General features: G+C 43.8%; 1 protein-coding gene and 1 pseudogene across 1 annotated transcript in view; both read left to right on the plus strand.

Moving 5' to 3' along the window:
* The window catches only part of prkacab (protein kinase, cAMP-dependent, catalytic, alpha, genome duplicate b), a 28,949-nt gene that overhangs the window by 1,622 nt on the left and 4,530 nt on the right, over nucleotides 1–22,797 (plus strand). Inside the window, exons 2-8 of the mRNA XM_056280932.1 lie at nucleotides 2,693–2,754; nucleotides 4,029–4,157; nucleotides 4,763–4,861; nucleotides 8,905–8,987; nucleotides 9,163–9,289; nucleotides 15,936–16,031; nucleotides 16,868–16,990. Coding sequence (XP_056136907.1) covers nucleotides 2,693–2,754; nucleotides 4,029–4,157; nucleotides 4,763–4,861; nucleotides 8,905–8,987; nucleotides 9,163–9,289; nucleotides 15,936–16,031; nucleotides 16,868–16,990 — 719 coding nt within the window. The remainder of the gene's footprint in view (nucleotides 1–2,692; nucleotides 2,755–4,028; nucleotides 4,158–4,762; nucleotides 4,862–8,904; nucleotides 8,988–9,162; nucleotides 9,290–15,935; nucleotides 16,032–16,867; nucleotides 16,991–22,797) is intronic.
* Nucleotides 12,830–13,276, plus strand: LOC130113346 (U1 small nuclear ribonucleoprotein C-like; annotated as a pseudogene).

Genomic DNA, 22,797 nt, shown 5'->3' on the forward strand with positions numbered 1-22,797 from the left:
TGCCTTAAATGGGCTCTCATCTTTTATGAATGGCCTCACTGAAAAAGAAGCAAACATTTTTAGAGAGATGTTTGCAAAAATACCTCGTTCCACAATGTCTGCTTTTGTACCCGTGGGTTTCACTCTCAGATATGCTTGGGTGGAGAAGCTGAAAAATATGTACTGCTATTACTACAGTGATATGTGTTTATATGTTGCAGCTGTGCATCACAGGCACTGTTATGTTCCACAGACTCGGATTTAAGAATGAAACTGGCAGCGAGTGTTTGAGCTGAGTGTAAATATGTTCAGAGATGGAGGGCGAGATGCAGAGAAGTAAAAAGGGGGAAGGATTGCAACAGATTCTGTAAAGGAAATCAAGAAAGAAGCTTGGAATTTGCCCCATATTAAGAAATTGAAAGTAGGAAAAGCTATGAGAAGCTAAACAAACATGATGGAAATGGAAAGCTTAAAGGTGTTAATACACAGGCACATTTGAGGCAAGACCGTGAATGAATGAATGGGCAAAGACGATAACGGGCAATTGTAACGGACAAATTTAAGCAGCTGACTAGTTAGAATGAATGAAAATGAATTAAATAACAGCAACCACTACAATTTCAACTATCATGTCAGCCTCCTCTTCTGAAAAGGTAATCACACATTTTGAAATGCAGTTGGTAATGTTTATAAAATGTGAATTAAATGGTTGGTTATTAGGCTATAGGTAGGAATTCAAGCCATATTCTAATGCAGTCATTATAATTGAACAACGTGAAGTGCAATTCAAAAATGACATTACCTTGCGAAAAGTGTCATGCAGAAATCATGTCGAAATGAAAAGCCAAAGCTTTAATACAGTTTTTCACATCACTATGTCACTTGCTTTTAAGGAAGGAAGTGCTGAACTCATATCAGAATTAAATGGAACCCACCTTGAAATGCAGTCCACTTGACTATAGCCCTGCTGCATTCCACGTTTGAGGAACTAGTTACAGGTAATTGCTCGGGCTGCAATTGATATAATAAAACAATGTTATAAAGGTTTCGTTTTTCACTTGGGCACATTTTCTGCACATCCCTATTGAAAAGTAATGTCATGTGTGCTTTACATTTCACGTTGTTCAACTGTAATGATTGCATTTGAATGTGGGATGAATTCCTATCCATAGTGTATGGGTTTTGCTAGCAAAGGGTAGAATTAATCTCTTCCACGGGCATCCAACAGCTAGTTAGCTAGTTTACTAGATGTTATACGAAACGAATCACACATATTATTTCCTAGTCGTGATTACTATTTAATAGCGGTTGTAGTTCACATTTTGCTAATAGATTAGGCATCCAGAAATTTTACTGATGTTGTCAACAGGCTATCAAGAGTCCACTATTGTTCTGAAAATAATTTTGGCTGAGGATGGGTCGCTTCACCATTTTTCTTCACTCTGATTGGTTGATGGTGAAACCTTGCCTGCAAAGCTTGCTCTCCGATCACACTTGGCTAGTGATACACAATTGTCAGTGAGAACATATTTTGAGCAAAATTTGCCTACGTATCATCACCTTAACGGCAGTGGTAAAAAGGTGGGGAGGATTGGTAGATGTCTGCTGATGGAATCTGATAGAGGTAAAAATTGCCTTGGGGGGAGGTGTCCAGGTAGCATTGTGGTCTATTCCGTTGCCTACCAACATGGGGCTTGCCAGTTCGAATCCCTGTGTTACCTTCGGCTTGGTCGGGCATCCCTACAGACACAATACAGACACCGTGTACAGAGGTCGTGTCTGCAGGTGGGAAGCCGGATGTGGGTATGTGTCCTGGTCACTGCACTAGCGCCTTTTCTGGTCAGTCGGGGTGCCTGTTTGGGGGGGGTGGGCTGGGGGCAATAGCATGATCCTCCCACATGCTACGTCCCCCTTGTGAAACTCCTCACTGTCAGGTGAAAAGAAGCGGCTGGCATCTCCACATGTATCGGAGGAGGCATGTGGTAGCCTGCAGCCCTCCCTGGATCAGCAGAGGGGGTGGAGCAGCAACCGGCATGGCTCAGAAGAGTGGGGTAATGGGTAATTGACCAGGTACAATTGACCAGATACAATTGGGGAGAAAAGGGAGGGGGTCCCAAAAAATTGCTTTGGAATGCAACAGATTGTAAGGTTTGAAGTGAATATCAGCAGTCCATCATCCTTTTCTCTCCACATTATTTTGAATTGGTTACCTTGATGGAACGGGCAGCACCTTCCTTACCTTACAGTGCAGACATTAAACTGCATGGTTGGCATTACATCAGGCTCCATGGTGTGCCATTATTCGTCACCTGTTTGTGTTGGTCTGTACTGTCCAACAAGGGCAAAATGTCTCAGTTCCTCAGTTTTTTTCTCCTCTGTAGCTCTCTAGACAATAGACAGAGCGCATGAGACTCAGGATAATGACAAAGATGGCATCAGCATTTGAGCAGTTCTCATTTTTGATGTCAGTAGGAGGAGGTGTTGTACACCTACCTTAAATAAATTAAGTAGAATATTACAGGCTCAAGTTTAAAAGGCTCTGTGACTTCCTGTGACAAGTCCTGGAAATTTAGAACAAATTCTTACTTCATGTCCACTGTTTTCTTTATGCTCTCTTTCTACTCAAAATGCACACAGATACATTTACACGCATATTCCTATCAAAAGGAAGGCTCTTGTTTTCGCTGGTTAATTTGATTGTTTTCTTTCACAGTTAAAGAGTTCCTTGCTAAAGCAAAAGAAGACTTTCTCAAGAAGTGGGAGAACCCTGCACAGGTCAGTGTGCATGTGTACTTGAGGGCAGCTTGAGGCATATCTGCATACAGCAGAGTGTGAATGTGTGAATTTATCATACAGGCCATTATCACATAAATAAAAAAAAATCCATCTGTCTGTGTTTCTAATCAAATCTTGAGAGCAGAAAAACAGCATTGAGTTATCCTGTTGTAGTAGTCACCTTCTTTATATTTGTTCATTAGCGTACACAGTTCCTCCCACAGTCCAGAGACATGTAAGTCAGGTGAATCGGCCACACAAATTTTCCCGAGGTGTGAATGTGTCGGCCCTGTGATAGACTCGCAGCCTGTCCAGGGTGTCTCCCTCCACTTGCCACCCAATGACTGCTGGGATAGGCTCCAGCATCCCGCCACCCGAATTCGGACAAGCGACTTGCATAATGGATGGATGGATAGCATGCACACTCAAATTTGCAGATATTGTGGATCTCAAGTTCATATAGGGCTGTGTTTTAGCATGTTTGCCGCATCTTTCGTTAAGTGTTTGCACGTAGCTTGCCCATAGGGCCCCTCACTTTACAACAGGGTTAAATGTTAATATAGTTTACCTGCCCAATGTGCCTGTGTGTAGTAAACTGCAGTTCTTTTGGCAGTAAAAAAATGCAGCATCCTGAGAGGAAAAAAATGGCACTATTCCGAATTGTAGTTTGAAATTAATATTTTCTTCCATTCATACCAACTATTTGCACAAATTAAAACTCCTTTTTAGGTAGCAAGATAGAGGAATAAGCTTGTGTGTCACTTAATGGGCTGCACGGTGGCCCAGTGGTTAGTGCTGTTGCCTCACAGCAAGAAGGTCCTGGGTTCGATCCCCAGGGTTGTCCAATCTTGGGGGTCATCCCAGGTCGTCCTCTGTGTGGAGTTTGCATGTTCTCCCCATGTCTGCAGTGGGTTTCCTCTGGGTGCTCTGGTTTCCCCCCCACTATCAAAATAAACATGCATGTTAGGGTTTATACTCCTGTCTGTGCTCCTGAGCAAGGCAATGGGAAAAGAACTGGAGTTGGTCCCCAGGCGCAGCATGAAGGTGGCAGCCCACTGCTCCTAGCTACACAGATCACAGCTAGGATGGGTTAATTTGCAGTAATTGAATTTCCCCAAGGGGATTTAATAAAGGAAACTTAATTAATTATCCACCAGCCACTTGGGACATAAAAGTTTTATTTCCTGGTCGTTTGATACTCCGTGTTGTATATTTCCTTTTGGCTGTGTTTGCATATAAGTGTGTTTTTAACCCCCTGTGTGCTCTTTGCTCAGAACACAGCTTGCCTGGAGCAGTTTGAAAGGTTGAAAACACTGGGCACAGGCTCCTTTGGGCGCGTTATGCTAGTCAAGCATAGAGAAACAGGACAGCATTACGCCATGAAGATACTCAACAAGCAAAAGGTCAGTTTGGATCGGGGCTGAGGCTGTGAGTGGGTAAATGTTTATATCTTAAATAAGGCGTTCGCATCGTAACACTTAGATGTTGGCACAATTAGTGTCCTTATGGCCATTGGACAACATGAAAATATCGGATTTGGTGTGAAATATGGAACATAGTATTTTCTAGCCCTTAGACATTTGTGGGAAATACTGAGCCCAAACCTTTCAGAATTACCATAACATTTGGTTGAAAACATTGGCCCTGGTAATTATCATCCATGTATTTGTCATTGAATTTATTGGAGTAAAAATATGAAGGAAACCTGCACATGGTCTTTTGTCTTTTACGGGGCAGGCATTAAGGTTCTAGAACGACTTTGAATTCATTTTAATTTGAATAAAATTGGGGAAAATGTTGGCATGATGATATACTCCCCCACCTACATTGGTCATACACATTACACTACCTTAATTGATCTATCGCTCTCTTGCCCTCTTGCTCATTCTCTCTCTCTCTCTCTCTCTCTCTCTCTCTCTCTCTCTCTCTCTCTCTCTCTCTCTCTCTCTCTCTCTCTCCCTCTCTGACTGTGTCTGTCTCCTCACGTCTTCCCTACCCTGCCTTTCAGGTCGTCAAACTGAAGCAAATAGAACACACCCTGAATGAAAAGAGGATTTTACAGGCTGTGAGCTTTCCTTTTCTTGTGCGAGTAGAGTACTCTTTTAAGGTACACAAGATTTAAAATTGTATGTGTATGTGTCTTAAGTCCTCCAGATCCACCCATTATCTCCCTCTTCATCACCAGTTTCTAAAAGTTCTAATCCTAGCTTTCTGTTGGCACTGACCCAGGCTAGGATAATAGGTGTGTGTGTGTGTGTGTGTGTGTGTGTGTGTGTGTGTGTGTGTGTGTGTGTGTGTGTGTGTGTGCGTTCGTATTATACGAACAGCTGAATATGAGCACTGGTTCAGGTAAGGTGTGGGTTAATGTCTAAATATATGTGAGTGTTGATGGGCATTGTTAGGTTTAGGGGTCAGTGTGTATTCATAATACATAGAATGTAGGATAAAAAGAATATGGGCTGCGTCCAGGTAGTGTAGCGGTCTATTCCATTGCCTACCAAGACGGGGCTCGCCGGTTCGAATCCCCGTGTTACCTCTGGCTTGGTCAGGCGTCCCTTCAGACACGATTAACCGTGTCTGCGGGTGGGAGGCAAATGGTGGGAGTTCCAGGATGTGGGTATGTGTCCTGGTCGCTGCACCAGCGCCTCCTCTGGTCGGTTGGGGCACCTATTTGGGGGGCAATAGCATGATCCTCCCTAGCGCTACATCCCTCTGGCGAAACGCCTCACTGTCAGGTGAAAAAAAAAACGGCTGGCAACTCCACATGTATCGGAGGAGGCATATGGTAGTCTGCAGCCCTCCCTGGATTGGCAGAGGGGGTGGAGCAGCAACCAGGATGGCTCGGAAGAGTCGGGTAATTGGTCAGATACAACTGGGAGAAAAAAAAGGGGGGGGGGTCCAAAAAGAAAAAAGAAAATGTTATCACGATTAAAATTCACATTTCATATAATTATGATTTTTAGCATAATATGTACAAAATGTCTATTTCTGCCAAATTTAAAGGGTTACTTTTGCCCCTGAACAAGAGAAGAATAGTCATGAAAGTTGACCAGCCATTTAACACTTCACCATATGCCATATATATGATTGATTGATAGAATGATACTACTCTTTGACTCACAAAGTTAGTTCTCTTTCCATACATAACCCTGTCTTGCCTATGTATATTTCATAAATCTTGTCATTTCACTTTTAAATTTGCCATTAGTTAATGTAACTGGACCATCTGAGAAAGGCATTGATTCTGTGTTAAAAAAACAACAACAGGTTTTAGAAATCTTGACTTTTGGTCACTCAGTTTATGAGGAATGTTGGTGAAGGGAACAGAGGTGACGAGGCGGTGATGGGTAGGTATGGTGTCAAGGAGAGAAATGTGGAAGGAGAGATGGTGGTGGATTTTGCGAAAAGGATGGAAATGGCTGTGGTGAATACATATTTCAAGAAGAGGGAGGAACACAGGGTGACATACAAGAGTGGAGGATGTGCACACAGGTGGATTATATCTTATGTAGAAGGCGAGATCTGAAAAGGATTGGAGACGGTAAGGTGGTGACAGGGGAGAACTATAGCTTGGCAGCATCGGGTGGTGGTCTGTAGGATGACTTTGGAGACCAAGAAGAGGAAGCGAGTGAAGGCAGAACCAAGGATCAAATGGTGGAAGTTGAAGAAAGAAGACTGTTGTGTGGAGTTCAGGGAGGAGTTAAGACAGGCACTGGGTGGTAGTGAAGAGTTGCCGGATGGCTGGGCAGGCACTGCAGAAATAGTGAGGGAGACAGCTAGGAAGGTACTTGGTGTGTCATCAGGACAGAGGAAGGAAGACAAGGAGACATGGTGGTGGAATGAGGAAGTACAGCAAAGTATACAGAGGAAGAGGTTGGCAAAGAAGAAGTGGGATAGTCAGAGAGATGAAGAAAGTAGACAGGAGTACAAGGAGACACATCGTAAAGCGAAGAGAGAGGTGGCAAAGGCAAAGGAAAAGGTGTATGGTGAGTTGTATGACAGGTTAGACACTAAGGAAGGAGAAAAGGACTTGTACCGATTGGCTAGACAGAGGGACCGAGCTGCGAAGGATGTGCAGCAAGTTAGGGCGATCAAGGATAGAGATGGAAATGTGCTGACAAGCGAGGAGAGTGTGTTGAGAAGGTGGAAGGAGTACTTTGAGGGGCTGATGAATGAAGAAAATGAGAGAGAGAAGGTTGAACGATGTATGGATAGTGAATCAGGAAGTTCAGTGGATTAGCAAGGAGGAAGTGAGGGCAGCTATAAAGAGGATGAAGAGTGGAAAGGCAGTTGGTCCTGATGACATACCTGTGGAGGTATGGAGATGTTTAGGAGAGATGGTAGTGGGGTTTTTAACTAGATTGTTTAACACAATCTTGGAAAGTGAGAGGATACCTGAGGAGTGGAGAAGAAGCATACTGGTACCAATTTTCAAGAACAAGGGCGATGTGCAGAACTGTAGCAACTACAGAGGTATAAAGTTGATCAGCCATAGCATGAAGATATGGGAAAGGGTAATAGAAGCTAGGTTAAGAGGAGAGGTGATGATTAGAGAGCAGCAGTATGGTTTCATGCCATGAAAGAGCACCACAGATGCGATGTTTGCTTTGAGAATGTTGATCGAGAAGTATAGAGAAGGCCAGAAGGAGTTGCATTGTGTCTTTGTAGATTTAGAGAAAGCATATGACAGGGTGCCGAGAGAGGGGCGGTGTTATTGTATGAGGAAGTCGGGAGTTGCAGAGAAGTATGTAGGAGTGGTGCAGGATATGTATGAGGGAAGTGTGACAATAGTGAGGTGTGCAGTTGGAATGACAGATGGGTTCAAGATGGAGGTGGGATTACATCAAGGATCGGCTCTGAGCCCTTTCTTGTTTGCAATGGTGATGGACAGGTTGATGGACAAGATCAGGCAGGAGTCTTCATGGACTATGATGTTCGCAGATGACATTGTGATCTGTAGCGAGAGTAGGGTGCAGGTTGAGGAGAGCCTGGAGAGGTGGAGGTATGCACTGGAGAGAAGAGGAATGAAGTCAGTAGGAGCAAGACGGAATACCTATGCGTGAATGAGAGGGAGGACAGCGGAATGGTGAGGATGCAAGGAGTAGAGGTGACGAAGGCATATGAGTTTAAATACTTGAGGTCAACTGTCCAAAGTAATGGGGAGTGCAGGAGAGAGGTGAAGAAGAGAGTGCAGGCAGGGTGGAGTGGGTGGAGATGAGTGTCAGGAGTGATTTGCGACAGAAGGGTACCAGCAAGAGTTAAAGGGAAGGTTTACAAGATATTTGTGAGACCAGCTATGTTATATGGTTTGGAGACAGTGGCACTGACGAAAAGACAGGAGGTGGTGGAGGTGGCAGAGTTGAAGATGCTAAGATTTTCACTGGGAGTGACGAAGAAGGACAGGATTAGAGACGATTATATTAGAGGGACCGCTCAAGTTGGACGGCTTGGAGACAAAGCAAGATAGGCAAGATTGAGATGGCTTGGACATGTGTGGAGGAGAGATGCTGGACATGTTGGGAGAAGGATGCTGAATATGGAGCTGCCAGGGAAGAGGAAAAGAGGAAGGCCAAAGAGGAGGTTTATGAATGTGGTCAGGGAAGACATGCAGATGGCTGGTGTGACAGAGGAAGACGCATGAGACAGGAAGAAATGGAAACGGATGATCCACTGTGGCAACCCCTAATGGGAGCAGCCAAAAGTAGTACTAGTAGAGAGTTTATGAGGAATGTCTTTTTTGTTAAATGAGATGAATTGTTTAAAAATGGTCCTAATAACATTTTATGGTAGTATTATAAGCAAGTGTAGTTATCATCCTTCTTTTATTGCTATTCCTGATAGCCAGTCATCCAAGCTTGCTCTGTATGTGTGTGTGTGTGTGTGTGTGTGTGTGTGTGTGTGTGTGTGTGTGTGTGTGTGTGTGTGTGTGTGTGTGTGTGTGTGTGTGTGTGTGTGTGTGTGTGTGTGTGTGTGTGTGTGCGTGCGTGTGTATGTATGTATGTATGCATGTGTGGTGTGTGTGTGTATGTATGCGCGTGTGTTTGTATGTGTGTGCGTGTGTGTATGTATGTATGTGTGTGTGTGTGTATGTGTGTGCTTGTGGGAAAATGAGAGATGCACTAACCATCGATTCATCATTTCTGTTCGTAGGACAACACCAACTTATACATGGTGATGGAATACATACCGGGTGGAGAAATGTTCTCCCATCTAAGGAGAATTGGCAGATTTAGGTTTGTGTATATTTGTAGTGGAGTGTCCATACAAAAACAATATAGATTATTTGTTCAGAATTACATTTTGGTCTTTCTCTCATATTACTTAATGCTCCCTCTGTTTTACTCTGTTATTGTCCATGGAGTTACTCTTTCTCTCTATTTATTTGTTTCTCTGTGTTTGTGTGTGCAGTGAGCCTCATGCTCGGTTCTATGCAGCGCAGATAGTTCTGACTTTTGAGTACCTGCATGCTTTGGACCTGATTTACAGAGACCTGAAACCTGAGAATCTCCTCATAGACCAACAGGGATATATACAGGTAAAATATACCTATTGTAAAGCCACAGTGTATTCAATTAAATCCTCACACATTCAAGGTAACCCTTAGGTTACAGTTTAACTCGTGCAATTACGTCTGGCTAAAGGTATGCAACTTTGGGCTCTGTTTTTGTGATATTCGGCACAGGCACACATGGGTGTGCTGAATATAATTTTTGTGATTTGGCGACTTGAGACAAACACAGCCCTGGCACAATGTGGCACGGTTGAAAAAGAGGGTGGATTAGGATTAACACATTATCATCAGGTGGAGCTGGGGCGGGCTTTGGCTTCTGCTCTAGAACTTCCCAATCAACTATACAATCCAGTGAGGTTAAATTCTTTCCCTATACTGCCATTTTCTTCCAAATATATACTCCATTCCTATAGATTGTGCTAAAACAAAATATACATTTGAAGCAGCATGCAAGAAGGTCAACATGACTCCCTGACATAACTCACAAATTGACTTCAGTGTTCTCACATCATGCACAAGCATACAGAGATTGACAATGGACACAATAGTTTAGTCTAGAGTCTGACACAGGAGCGGATTTTTATGTCCTGATCCCGTGACCGGAAATAAAATATTCTGTCCCATTCTGCTCAGAGGATTGATAGTGAAACTGACTCCCATACCACGACCAGATGTCAGGCTCTAGTGTAGACAGTTTGTAAGGATACATCTGTCTGGACAAGTAAGACACTGACTTTATCATGTTAGGTTGAATTTTCCATGCGGCATGATAAGCACAAATTTTTTCATTCACATCAAATCCAACAGTCACATATACTATATGGCCAAAAGTATGTGGCCACCCCTTCTGATGACTGGATTTGGCTAGTTCAGCCACATCCATTGCTGGTAGATGCAAAAAATCAATCACCCAACCATACAACCTCTATAAACAAACATTGGCAGTAGAATGGGTCATACTGAATAGCTCAGTGACTTTCAACATAGCAATATCCATGGGTTGTCATCTTTCTAACAAGTCAGGTGGTCAAATTTCTGCCCTTGTAGATCTGCCCCAGTCAACTGTAAGTTCTGTTATTGTGAAGTGGAAACATCTCGGAGCAACAAAACAATGCTCAGCCATGAAGCTGTAGGACACAGAACAGGACCACGAAGTGCTTAAGTGCGTAGCGGTGTAAAAATCATCTGTCCTCTGTTGCAACCCTCACTACCGAGCTCCAAACTGCCTCTGGCTGCAATGTCAGCATAAGAACTGTTCATTGGGAGCTTCGTGAAATGGGTTTCCATGGCCGAGCAGTGGCAAATAAGAGTGGCCCGAGTGGTGTGAAGCACACTGCCATTGGACTCTGGAGCAGCGGAAATGCGTTCTCTGGAGTGATGAATCATGCTTTGCTATCTGGCAGTCTGACGGACCAATTTGGGTAAGGTGGATGCCAGGGGAATGCAACCTGCCTGAATGCATAGCACCAACTGTAAATTTTAGTGGAGGAGGAATAATGATCTGGGGCTGTTTGTCATGGTTTGGGCTAGGCCCCGTAGTTCCAGTGAAGGGAAATCTTAATGCTACAGCATACAATGACATTCTAGAGAATTGTGTGCTTCCAAATTTGTGGCAACAGTTTGGGGGTGGGGGGCTCTCCTGTTTCAGCATGACAATGCCCCTGTGCACAAAGCGAGATCCATAAAGACATGGTTTGCCGAGTTTGGTGTGGAAGAACTTGACTAGCCTGAACAGAGCCCTGACCTCAACCCCATCTTCCACCTATGGGATGAATTGGAATGGCGACTACGAGCCAGGCCTTCCCACCCAACATCAATGCCCAACCTCACTAATGCTCTTGTGGCTGAATGGGAGCAAATCCATGTATGTTCCAAAATCTAGTGGAAAGCTTTCCCAAAAGTGTGAAGGCTGTTATAGCAGCTAAAGGGGGGGACCAACGTCATATTAATTCTCATGGTTTGGGAATGAGATGTTCAACAAGCTCATATGGGTGTGATGTTCTGGTGCCCACATGCTTTAGCTATGTAGTGTACCGAGATTTTTTTTTCTGATTAATTCATTAAGACCGTTGCATTCAGTTAGTTGTTGCTATTGGTTTAATGATTTATTTCAGTGGGGTGATATGCACAGACTAACATCCATTAAAACACATTTGGAGAGATTTTCCTGTGTGCCTACACTTAGACTGCTGCACAAAAATAGGCCAATGAACCTGCATTTGTGCTTACATGCCGGTGAAGGTGCAAGCTCAGTTGCAAGCCAAAATGGACACCAAAGCTGTACTGTGCCAGTGGATCTGTATTAACAAACAGTTACAGGTGGGAAAAATTCACCTTGCACTCGAGGAAATTGCCAATCAGCCTGTGTTTGCGCCTCCACTTACTATGCACCAGTATCAAAATAGAGCCCTTAAGTATTTACTAAAGCCAAATACTACATAACCCTCAGAATACGTAAAATTTAGCCCTGACCAAATCTGTGTATGGTCTGACCTCAAGGACGTATGCCATTTAGCTCTAAGACTGTGTAAATTTATCTTGATCCATATGTACCAGTTAAAGTTGGCAAACACTACACCAACAAGGTGACATGCAATTTAATCTATATCTGATTCATCCCGAAATGAGGTGGCATTCAATTTAAAAGTCACTTGTTCAATGTTGGCACTGAACCTGGAAAAGAATTAAAGGTGGTACAAATGCATTTAGTCAGTAGGAGCCGGCATGATTTGAGGTAAAAATATGTTGGCTCAAATTGAAGTTTCCAGTTTTGGGATTTATGCTAAATTTTAACTCCAAAAAAAGTCATTATCCATGGTGGAAAAGCAAAGTTCACCATATCGCTAAGCTGTGCTCCACACCATCAGTTTTCTTGATTCAGCAGCTGGTGGCCGTTCAATAGTTAAAAAGATTTGACTGATTTTTTTTTCTCTGTCACAGCGAAACACAAGATTACATTGTAAGAACTAAACTCAAACTCTTATTGAACTTATTTTAAGCTTGGAAGTTGTGGCTTAAAGTAGTAGTAGTAATGATGACTTCTTTTTTTGAATTACAATAATTTAGTCAAAGAGGCCATCTATGTGAAGAGGGCCTAAAGGCCGTGACACACCAGGCATTGGCCAATGTCGGGCCGTCAGTGAGCGTCTGTGGCCCTAGTTTTTGCGTTGGCACTAGTCAGACCCCTGTTGCCAGCTTTTCGGCCGATTCAGCATGTTGAATCGGCGGCAGAGCCTGTCAATGAGAGAGATCATTCTGATTGGCTGTTTAGCTTAACGAATCAGTGCACGAGAAGAGAAACAGAAGTTACAAAAGGAAGCAAACGACAAAGTCAAGAGGCCACACACAGAAGGCTCTTCTCGTTTTTCGTCTTCATCTCACCTGAAAATTTCAAGAAGCTAATATTTTCCCAACGACATATTCTCGATTAGACAGACATATTCAGACATATTCTCGATTAGAAGTTAATATACTACGACACTGTCTGTAATGAGCGAGAGTTGAGTGAAAATGGTAAGGATTGAAATGCTGGAAACGTGCTCTGACAGGAGACCACAAGACGACATGCCTAAATTTTACTGTGACCACTGTGACACCTATCTCACACATGACTCACCATGAGGGAGAAAGACTCACTACAGCGGTCGAAAACACAAAGAAAATGTGAACGATTACTACCAAAAATGGATGGAGGAGCAGGCTCAGAGCCTCATTGATAAAACAACGGCTGCATTTCAACAAGGAAAGATTCCTCCCACGCCTTTCCTTGGCGGCCCTCCCCCAGGTCGTCCCCCACATCCAGGCATGTTGCCAACACCTCCAATGGGAGGTCCTCCCATGGTGCTCATGATGGGGCCCCCACCTCACGGAATGATGCCAGGCGGGCCAGGAGGGATGAGGCCATCAATGGGAGGACACATGCAGATGATGCCAGGGCCACCGCACATGATGTGTCCTCCTCGACCTATGATGATGCCAGTCAGACATGGCATGATGCGACCAGACAGATAAGATCGAATGGACTTCCTGTGTTCTTTGCTGCCATGAACAGCCATTGTCTTTTTAGGAAGCTTGTCTCTGCTATGTATTACAGCAGATCATTTGGGGTTTTGTTTATGTTTGCTTTGTACCTTAGTCCCTGATGATTTAATTAACCTGTATGATTCTTGACAGGGTATTTATTATAACTTCAGATTTAAACTGACCTTTCCAGAGCCCCTTTTCGGTCAGTTATCCAATTTTCTGGCCATTTTCTTTCACAGCCTTCAAAATTACTATAAGCTCTGTTTCACTGATTTTGTTTTTTGTTATTAAACAAATCCGTCTCTGTCAGGCATACTGTTCATTGTGCATATCTGAAAGAGCATATTATTGATTTGACATTATTTTGTAATTAGCTCCTTGTCTGCCTTTTGTATATCAGCCCCATGTCATTTTGTTTTTATTCTACTGCATTGTTTAGAGAATTAAACAATGATTTCAGGGGGGCGGGGGGCAATGGCAAGCAAATGCTGCTTTTTTACGGTTTGTATAGCCGCAGTCCTGGGTCTTCCGGTTTCAGATTTTGAATGGCGAATACAGACTACCGACACCTGCTGGTATTGAGAGTCATTTCCTCTCGCGCAGGCACAGAACGTACATGCTAGATGGCCATTGGCTGTAGTCTTTGCGGTGTGTTCAAGCGCTACTTTTTGGCCCAGACGCAGGCGACGTGAGGTGACGCAACAGTCGGCCTTCGTCGCCGCTAGTTCTCTGATGTTGTTTTGATGTGTACGGGCCCTAAGAGTACATCTGTCACCATCTTACAATGCTGTGATTGCAACCATTCCCCAATCCTCTGTGAATAGTACACATGGCAATTTAATGGTCACGGTAATTTGCATACGAAACTGATCGTTATTTTCGGTCGTTAGGCCACTGTATTGTTTATAAGGGTGGGGAAGTTTAGGCTGAAGAGGTCACTTAGATGAGTGATGTAGCGTTTCTCTCTCAATAAACGTTGTATCCAGATGAACTGATTCAACTTTCTGTGATACAATAATTTAGTTTTTAGAATTACCTACCTGCATTTTTGAAGTTTAAATTCACATTCAGGGCCTAGAAATATCAGCTGAAATATCTTCAGTTTCACTTTACAAAAATAGGTAAAATTAGGGCTAGATCCAGCTTCACCCTGTTGTAACCCTAACTAAGTCTCTTTATGATTCAGTATGGATAACAATTTTAATACAAGGATATCTGACATAACTACAGATTCAGCCAACATTGTTGGTGCCCTGCATGCAGTTTAGATGGTAATAGTCTATCTTCACTCACTACCTCAGCTCAAGCCAGCTCTGGTCTTTTCAAAAACGCAATGTTCATATTTTTTTAAGGGATCCAAAAACAGCTGCAATACACAAGAGTCATTTAACTGGGTCATTTAAGCCACATGTGATTTAAACATATTACTACAGACTACACAAGTGGTCGCCAGCAAACTGCATCATGTATATAGCATGCCAACTGAAATTGATTAAGGTTTCAGTAGATTCTAGCCAACTTTATAGGGGAGCCAAAAACTAAACGGATGATTTTGAAATTTGCCAGAGGACATTTTGGCCAATGGAAACATTTGCTGTTACCTCCTTAACTGTTATTCGTCTGTCGCGGTGACGAGGACCATCTAGTCATCCTGTGATGGATGACAGATGACTTGTGCGATGATTAAAGTGAGGAAGAGTTGCGCATCATCAACCCCACTCTCTTGTCCGAGACCACCTACTACCAGTGGCAAGACTAGCAAGATGACTGGCAATGGAGACGGATGCAGATTTTTCCTCCTGGTTTCTTCCCGAAGCCTTTCCCATATATGAGTATACCCGCAAGGCAGCGGAGGTTTTAAATCAGTTTTCCTTCTCCTGCCTGACAAGGCTAACAAACTTCATCTACCCAGGTTTGAAATCAGAGTTGTCTTTCTCCTAGATTGGCTGCCAACCAAGGCTAACGAGTCCAATCGACCCACCCGGTTATACCGCTGGGAACCCAGGCGCCCCCGCAGCAGACTTTGTAAAAACAGGAGGTACCACGAGAAGGTGCTGCTGCGGACACATTTGCGTAGGAGCGGCCATATGCTAAGGTCCTGATGGACCTTAGCACTACACCAGGAAGCGAGAGGCCACTGCACCGCTTCACATTCCTTTTGGCAAGTAGGACATCTGGCCCAATACTCGCCACCTCCCACCCAATACTCGCCTACCTCCTTAACTAGAAATATTGGTCAAGAGTAATCCCTGTCCCCAAATTTGTGGTACCATATCAATGTTGAGGTCCATATGAACATTCCATCTATCATCAATGAACAGTAGACTGATATCCTGTAAATCCCTTACCAAGGCCATTGATTCCAGATGTGAGGATATTGATAGCTCCAGTGTTAACATGACTGAACAGTCTGTGGCACTCTTCTGGCCTCCAGTGGTGAAGAGTGAAACATCTAATGAATGATTCTGTTTTTCAAAGAAGGTTGAATAGATGGACTGATTCAACCTTCTTTGATTTTCTTACCTGGATTATTGAGCATGCAAAAGAGGTTCTGTTTTTTTTCCACCTTTCGGCTCTCTCCATCTCAGATACATGTAAACTCATACTCTGTTTGTGTGTCTGTCATTCATTTTAACCCCTCCCGCAGGTCACAGATTTTGGCTTTGCCAAGCGTGTAAAAGGTCGGACCTGGACACTGTGTGGCACACCAGAATATCTAGCCCCAGAGATTATTCTCAGCAAGGTGAGCGTATTAGCTAAGAAAATTTCAAAATGAATGAAATGTTATGATCTTGGGTTTATTTTTTCATAAAGTGGATACACATATAGAAGCACAGGATTACTGTGGGGTCCTAGGATTTTTGTTTTGAGGTGTAAAGCACTTCATTAACTGGACTACTAACTCACACACTCCAAAGTGACATTTAATACATTTAGCTGTACCGTCTGTGTGGAGTCATGGGCCCCTTCTAAAATGAATGTTTGTGAGTGAATGCATCTAAAGCTATATGATGTCGTCCCATTTTATGTTGGAGATTTTGTTTTTGTTTTTTAAATTAACGTTATCTTTATTGGCAATAAAATAGGCAAAGTGTATAACTTTTTCACTCCTTCAACACTATTCTCCCTTAGCCTCTCCCTTGTATTTTGTCCCTTGGTATTGCCTTTACGGTTTCATTCAAAGTGGGATTTCACAAAAATGTCAATGTTAGGTGTCCAATCGGGATATGACATCAATAATATGTAACGTTAGCAATGATCTTGTGTTGTTCTGTTCACAACAAAGTTAAACAAAAGTTTTGCTTTGTGTCTATTACATTATGTGCCACATTGAAGTACTGTTCTGAGTGGGACCTTGTGTTTGAGAAAATTTATACAGATGGGATTAAAGTCAGTTTGTCAGCTTTTTCCCTCTTTTTTATCAGTCCACCTTCTCTCCCTCAACCTACACAAGCTTCTTCCACACGTCACTTAATCTACTTTTTTATTCTCAGTCTTGGTCAGTCTGTCTCATAATTGCCTCCATCTACCTCCTTACTCTTTACACCTTACCCCATCGACCCCAAACCCTACCTCCAGGGATACAACAAGGCAGTTGATTGGTGGGCGCTGGGTGTGCTCATATATGAAATGGCTGCAGGGTACCCTCCTTTCTTCGCTGACCAGCCCATACAGATCTATGAAAAAATTGTATCTGGAAAGGTGAGCATGACACTTGCATACAACCACTTTGTGCCTTGTTTCTGTTTGGAAAATGTGTCTTGATTTATGCTGGGATTTGGCATTGGACAGGGAATGTATCTGTCTTAGTCAGTTGCATCAAAGGTTGTTTTTTTTTGTTTTTGTTTTTTTTGTCATTCTGATTGTAGCTTAGAGGATACATTATTTTTGTCAAAGTATTTTAGGTTATATTTGATTTATCGAGGTGTCCAGATGGCATGGTGGTCTATTCCGTTGCCTACCAACACAGGGATCGGTGGTTCGAATCCCCGTGTTACCTCCAGCTTGGTCGGGCGTCCCTACAGACACAATTCGCCATGTCTGTGGGTGGGAAGCCAGATGTGGGTATGTGTCGCTACACTAGCGCCTTCTCTGGTCGGTCAGGGCACCTGTTCAGGGGGGAGGGGGAATTGCGGGGAATGGCGTGATCCTCCCATGTGCTGCGTCCCCCAGGTGAAATTCCTCACTGAGGGGTAAAAAGAAGCGGCTGGTAGCTCCACATGTATCAGAGGAGGCATTTGGTAGTCTGTGGCCCTCCCCGGATTGGCAGAAGGGATGGGGCAGACATCGGGATGGCTTGGAAGAGTGGGGTAGTTGGCTGGATACAATTGGGGAGAAAAGGGGGAGAAAAAAAATTATTTATCTCTTTGGTGTATCGCTACAATGATGAGCCAAGACATTATGACCACTCACAGGTGAACTGCATAACGTTGATCATCTCCAAACAAGGGCACATGTTAAGCTCTGGGTAGAATAGATCATAAGTGAACAATCAGTTCTCGTAGTCAACGTGTTGGATACAGGAATCAGGAACATTTATTTGTAATTTCGTTTTATGCGCTTGCGTACATGAAATGAAATGAAATATCGTTTCCCCCAGCCCACAGCAGTGCAACACAAAGACAAGACAAAAACACATATCCAAAAGTCACTGTCCAAGAGAGCCAGGATGACTGTCGGAACTGCCGGTCTGCATGGGCTAGCAGTTAGCTTAGCCTGCCCCGTTTCCGCATTCTGTCAGACCGCCCTCGGTGCTTCCTCTTTGGGCACAGCTCCGGGTAGGGCTGTGGTCCTGGGGACCACCAGACGCAGCATACCACGCTCCCCCAGCCGATCCAACGCCAGCTCTCCCGGCCCGACACCCTCGACACACCTCCCCGCACTCCACACGATGACACCACAAACATAGTCAACACCAAGCGAGGCTGCTGCCAGACCGCCCTCAGTGTTATCGAAACTGCTGGTCTGCATGGGCTAGCAGTTAGCTTAGCCTGCCTCGCTTCCACATCCTGTCAGATCGCCCTTGGTGCTTCCTGTCCAGGCGCAGCTCCAGGCAGGGCCATGGTACCTGGCCCCATAGGACACAGCAGACCAAGCTTTCCCAGCCGATCCAGCACCAGCTCTCCCACCCATCAAACGAAGACAACTTAGATGCAGATGTGGACAAAGACACTGCATGGATGGTACTGGGTGAGGCCGCTGCAAACGTAAGTTCGCGCCACCATCTTCCCACACACGTACTGGGTGAGGCCACTGCAAATGTGAGTTCACACCATCATCTTCCTGCATGGAAGCGGAATAGCAGAAATGGGCAGGAGTAAAAACCTGAGCGACTTTGACAAGGGCCAAATTGTTGTAGTCAAACAACTGGGTCAGAGCGTCTCTTAAATGGCAAGGCTTGTGGGGTGCTCCCAGTCAGCAGTGGTGAGTACCTACTAACAGTGGTCCGAAGAAGGACTAATCACAAACCAGTGACAGGGTGTTGGGCGCCCAAAGCTCATTGATACACGTGGACAACGAAGGCTATCCCGCCTGGTCCAAACCGACTGAAGGTCTACTGTGGCACAAGTCACAGAAAATTTTAATGATGTTACTGGAGGAATGCGTCAAAACACACAGTGCATCGCACCCTGCTGTGTAGCCACAGACTGATCAGAGTGCCCATGATGACCTCTGTCTACCATCGAAAGTGCCTACAATGGACACGCGAGCATTGAAACTGGACCTTGGAGCAGTGGAAGAAGGTCACCTGGTCCGATGAGTCTCATTTTCTTTTTACATCACGTGAATGGCCATTTATGCCATTTACCTGGGGAAGTGATGGCACCAGGATTCACTGTAAGGAGACCACAGTGGAGGGAGTGTGATGCTCTGGGCAATGTTCTGCTTGGACCCCTGGGTCTGACCATTCATGTGGATGCCAATTTGAAACGTGCCACCTACCTAAACATCATTTCAAACCAGGTCCACCCCTTCTTGGCAATGGTAGTCCGTGATGGCAGTAGCCTCTTTCAGCAGGATAATGCGCCCCCTCCAAACTGCACACATTTTTCGGGAATGGTTTGAGGAACATGACGAAGTGTTCAAGGTGTTGCCCTGGCCTCCAAATTCTCCAGATTTCAATCTGATTGAACATCTGTGGGATGTCCTGGACTGACAAGTCCGATCTACGGCAGCTCCACCTCACGACTTACAGGACGTGAAGGATCTGCTTCTAATGTTTTGGTGCCAGATACCACAGGACACCTTCAGGGGCCTTGTGGAGTCCATGCCTCGGTGGGTCGGTGCTGTTTTGGCGGCACGCAGAGGACCAAAAGCATATGAGGCAGGTGGTCATAATGTTTTGGCTCATCAATATTTAAAGGAGTATACCAATGATCACTACTACCGATGAATTATTTTCTTTTAAACCATTTTAAAAATCCTCCAACACCTAAGAGTAACACTCAAAGAAAATGTAATATTCTAACATTAAAAAAAAACTAACAAAGTGAAGTATTATTTTACATTTATAGGCTGGCTTTGTCATTCTTGGGTATGAACAAAATGTATACCTTTCTGTGAAGACAATGGTGTAGAAGCGCTGCTGGGTCTTTGTGGTAGTCGCATACAGGTGCTCTTTGGATACTTCAGGTATACTGTGCTTATTCCTTCTCATGAAGGGCTCATTGCATGGGTGGAATATGGTCTCAATCGATAATGTAAAATGCAAGTCTACTTCAAATAGGATCCAAGACACACTACGGTTTGTGCAAAATTAAAATGCCTTTATTTTACATGGCAGTATGTATTTAAATGACCAGTAAGTGGTGACCCACATAGGTCTTCATGAGAGTCATTGTCAGCAGTAGTTTACACACCTTTATTGTTTTGCACTAATGCATTGGGTGGGAGGATGGTTCTATATCAGTGTACAAGCCTACTGGTCGAAAACAAGGACGTTATGCATCATCCATAGAAGGGAGAGGAAAGGAGGAGGGAAGAGAAAGGGGAAGGAGGATGGAAGGGAGGGAAAGAGCGAGAGAGAGGAAAGAGGAGAAGAGATGGGGGGGGCAAACCTCAATGTTAAAAAGAAGATAGATATAACATGGCTGTCAAGTCAAGGTGGACCTAATCCTTTCCATACGTACACATGATAAATTCATCAATCTATAACCTGGTTCACATTTTTCTGCTAATGACTACAAGCACATATTGACTACAAAATCACCACCTCCATCAATAGTTCCATATATTAAAATACAGTCTTTTCATTATTCCTGAAGTAATATTTCACAAAAAAGGAGAAAAGTCTATCTCATCATTGAGAACGGGGTATTTCATTGCTTTCATTGCTACAGTCCAAAAGGTCTCGAGTTGGCGTAGTCTTTTTAGGCGGTTGCCTCATCTCCTGCTATGTCCCGATGTCCCATTCACATATAATGTGAGGCCAAAGCATAATCAACATTCTTTGTGCGGATGGCATTTTAATGTTCTTCAACTCGGTCTTAGTCTTCTTTTTGTTCATCCTACATAGAAACAACAATGGGGGTACTCCAGTCTATAAACAACATGTATGGTGTTGCAGTTGGCAAAGTGTCTCATTTGATATGTGCCAGATGTACTCACATCTTGAAAATGATTGGTTTTCATGACATTATCACAATGATTGCAGCTTCCACGTTTAAAAATTCCATGGGGCTGGGCGTCCAGGTGGCGTGGCAGTCTATTCCATTGCATACCAACACGGGGATCGCTTGTTCAAATCCCCTTGTTACCTCCGGTTTGGTCGGGCATCCCTACAGACACAATTTGCCGTGTCTGCGGGTGGGAAGCCGGATGTGGGTGTGTATCCTGGTTGCTGCACTAGCGCCTCCTCTGGTCAGTCGGGGCGCCTGTTCAGGGGGCAGGGGGAACTGGGAGGAATAGCGTGATCCTCCCACACGCTACGTCCCCCTGACGAAACCCCTCACTGTCAGGTGAAAAGAAGCGGCTGCTGACTCCACGTGTATTGGAGGAGGCATGTGGTAGTCTGCAGCCCTCCCCAGATCGGCGGAGCGCGTGGAGCAGAGATCGAAACGGCTTGGAAGGGTGGGGTAGTTGGCCAGGTATAATTGGGGAGAAAAAAGGGGAAATTTTTTTTTTTAAATCCACAGGACTTTTGTAGCCAGGTTGTTTGTTTGAGGATGGATGGATAGATAGCTAGATAGATAGATAGATGGATGGATGGATGGATGTTGGACCTTTTTCACAAGGGCCTGGGTTTTTGATGTCCAGAAGAGGTCTTCACTGATGTGGACTCCGAGGAATTTGGAACACGTTCTTCATATTGCATAAAGAATATTAGATCGTCTGCGTAATGTCCAAACCATTTTATTTTGTCTAAGTAGAGGTTGGATGAGCTCCAAATAAATGTCTCCTCCCACACTCCTAGAAAGAGGTTGGAGGAGGATGCAGAGGTCATGCCCATTGCTGTGCTCCGTGACTGTCCGTACAACGGTTTGTGAAAGAGAGATACATTATTCTCCTATGTCAATCTTGTGAGTTCAACAATAAAATCTGTTGGGCGAACTGGCTCATCTCTCATTTGTAGGAAATGTTACATAGCTTATAAACCTTCTTCATGATCAATGTTTATGTACAGTGATTCCACATCCATTGTAATCATGTATGCAGTGTTTTATATTTATCATCAATTTTATTTAACACTTGGGTAATGTCCTGGATATAAGACTGTAGGTTTGGAACAAAAGGTTTGATGTGGTGATCAATGAACTTTGAGATTGGTTCCAGAATTGAGCCATTTCCACTGATGATAGGTCTGCCAGGCGGGTTTGACAAATTTTTATGAGTTTTTGGCAATGTGTAGAAACGGGGCAGTCTAGGGTTTTTTGTTTTGTTTTGGGTTGTTTTTTTTTACTAGTAGAAAGGCGTACTCTTTTTCTGTGATCCAGTGTTCTGCTTGTGCCTTATTCAGCATTTCCATCAGTTGACATTGCAGGTCTTGCAACGGATATAAGTCGATGGGAAAATAGTAATGTGTGTCATTCAGTTGTCTATATGCTGAGTTCTTCCCCAAACGACCACGCCCGCCTCCTTTGTCAGCATGCTTTACGATTACATCATCATTGCTCCTTAGCCAATTGATGGCTTGTGATTCCCCTTTGGTGAGGTTGAATCTAGTTGGTCGTTTATCACTCTGGAAAGTTTTTATACATCATGAGATACTAGATATTTTGTATATACTATACTGTACTGTACATTATACATACATATGCTGGTATGCTCTGTCATGTCCATCTACCTGAGACATGTATGTAAGTAACCTGCTAACATCTATTTCAGCATCTCTGATATATTCTCTGCACCATAGCACTTTATCACCTCTTATTTCACCTGTATATAGCCAATTTTTGTGTATATATCTGAAAATTGTTGTGTTGTTATTCTATGTTAAGTACACTGAGAGAGCCATGAAACCAGAGTCAAATTCCATGTAGGTGAAAACTGGCCAATAAACATTATTCTGA

Source organism: Lampris incognitus, chromosome 5, assembly GCF_029633865.1.
Source record: "Lampris incognitus isolate fLamInc1 chromosome 5, fLamInc1.hap2, whole genome shotgun sequence".
Classification (NCBI taxonomy): Eukaryota; Metazoa; Chordata; class Actinopteri; order Lampriformes; family Lampridae; genus Lampris; species Lampris incognitus.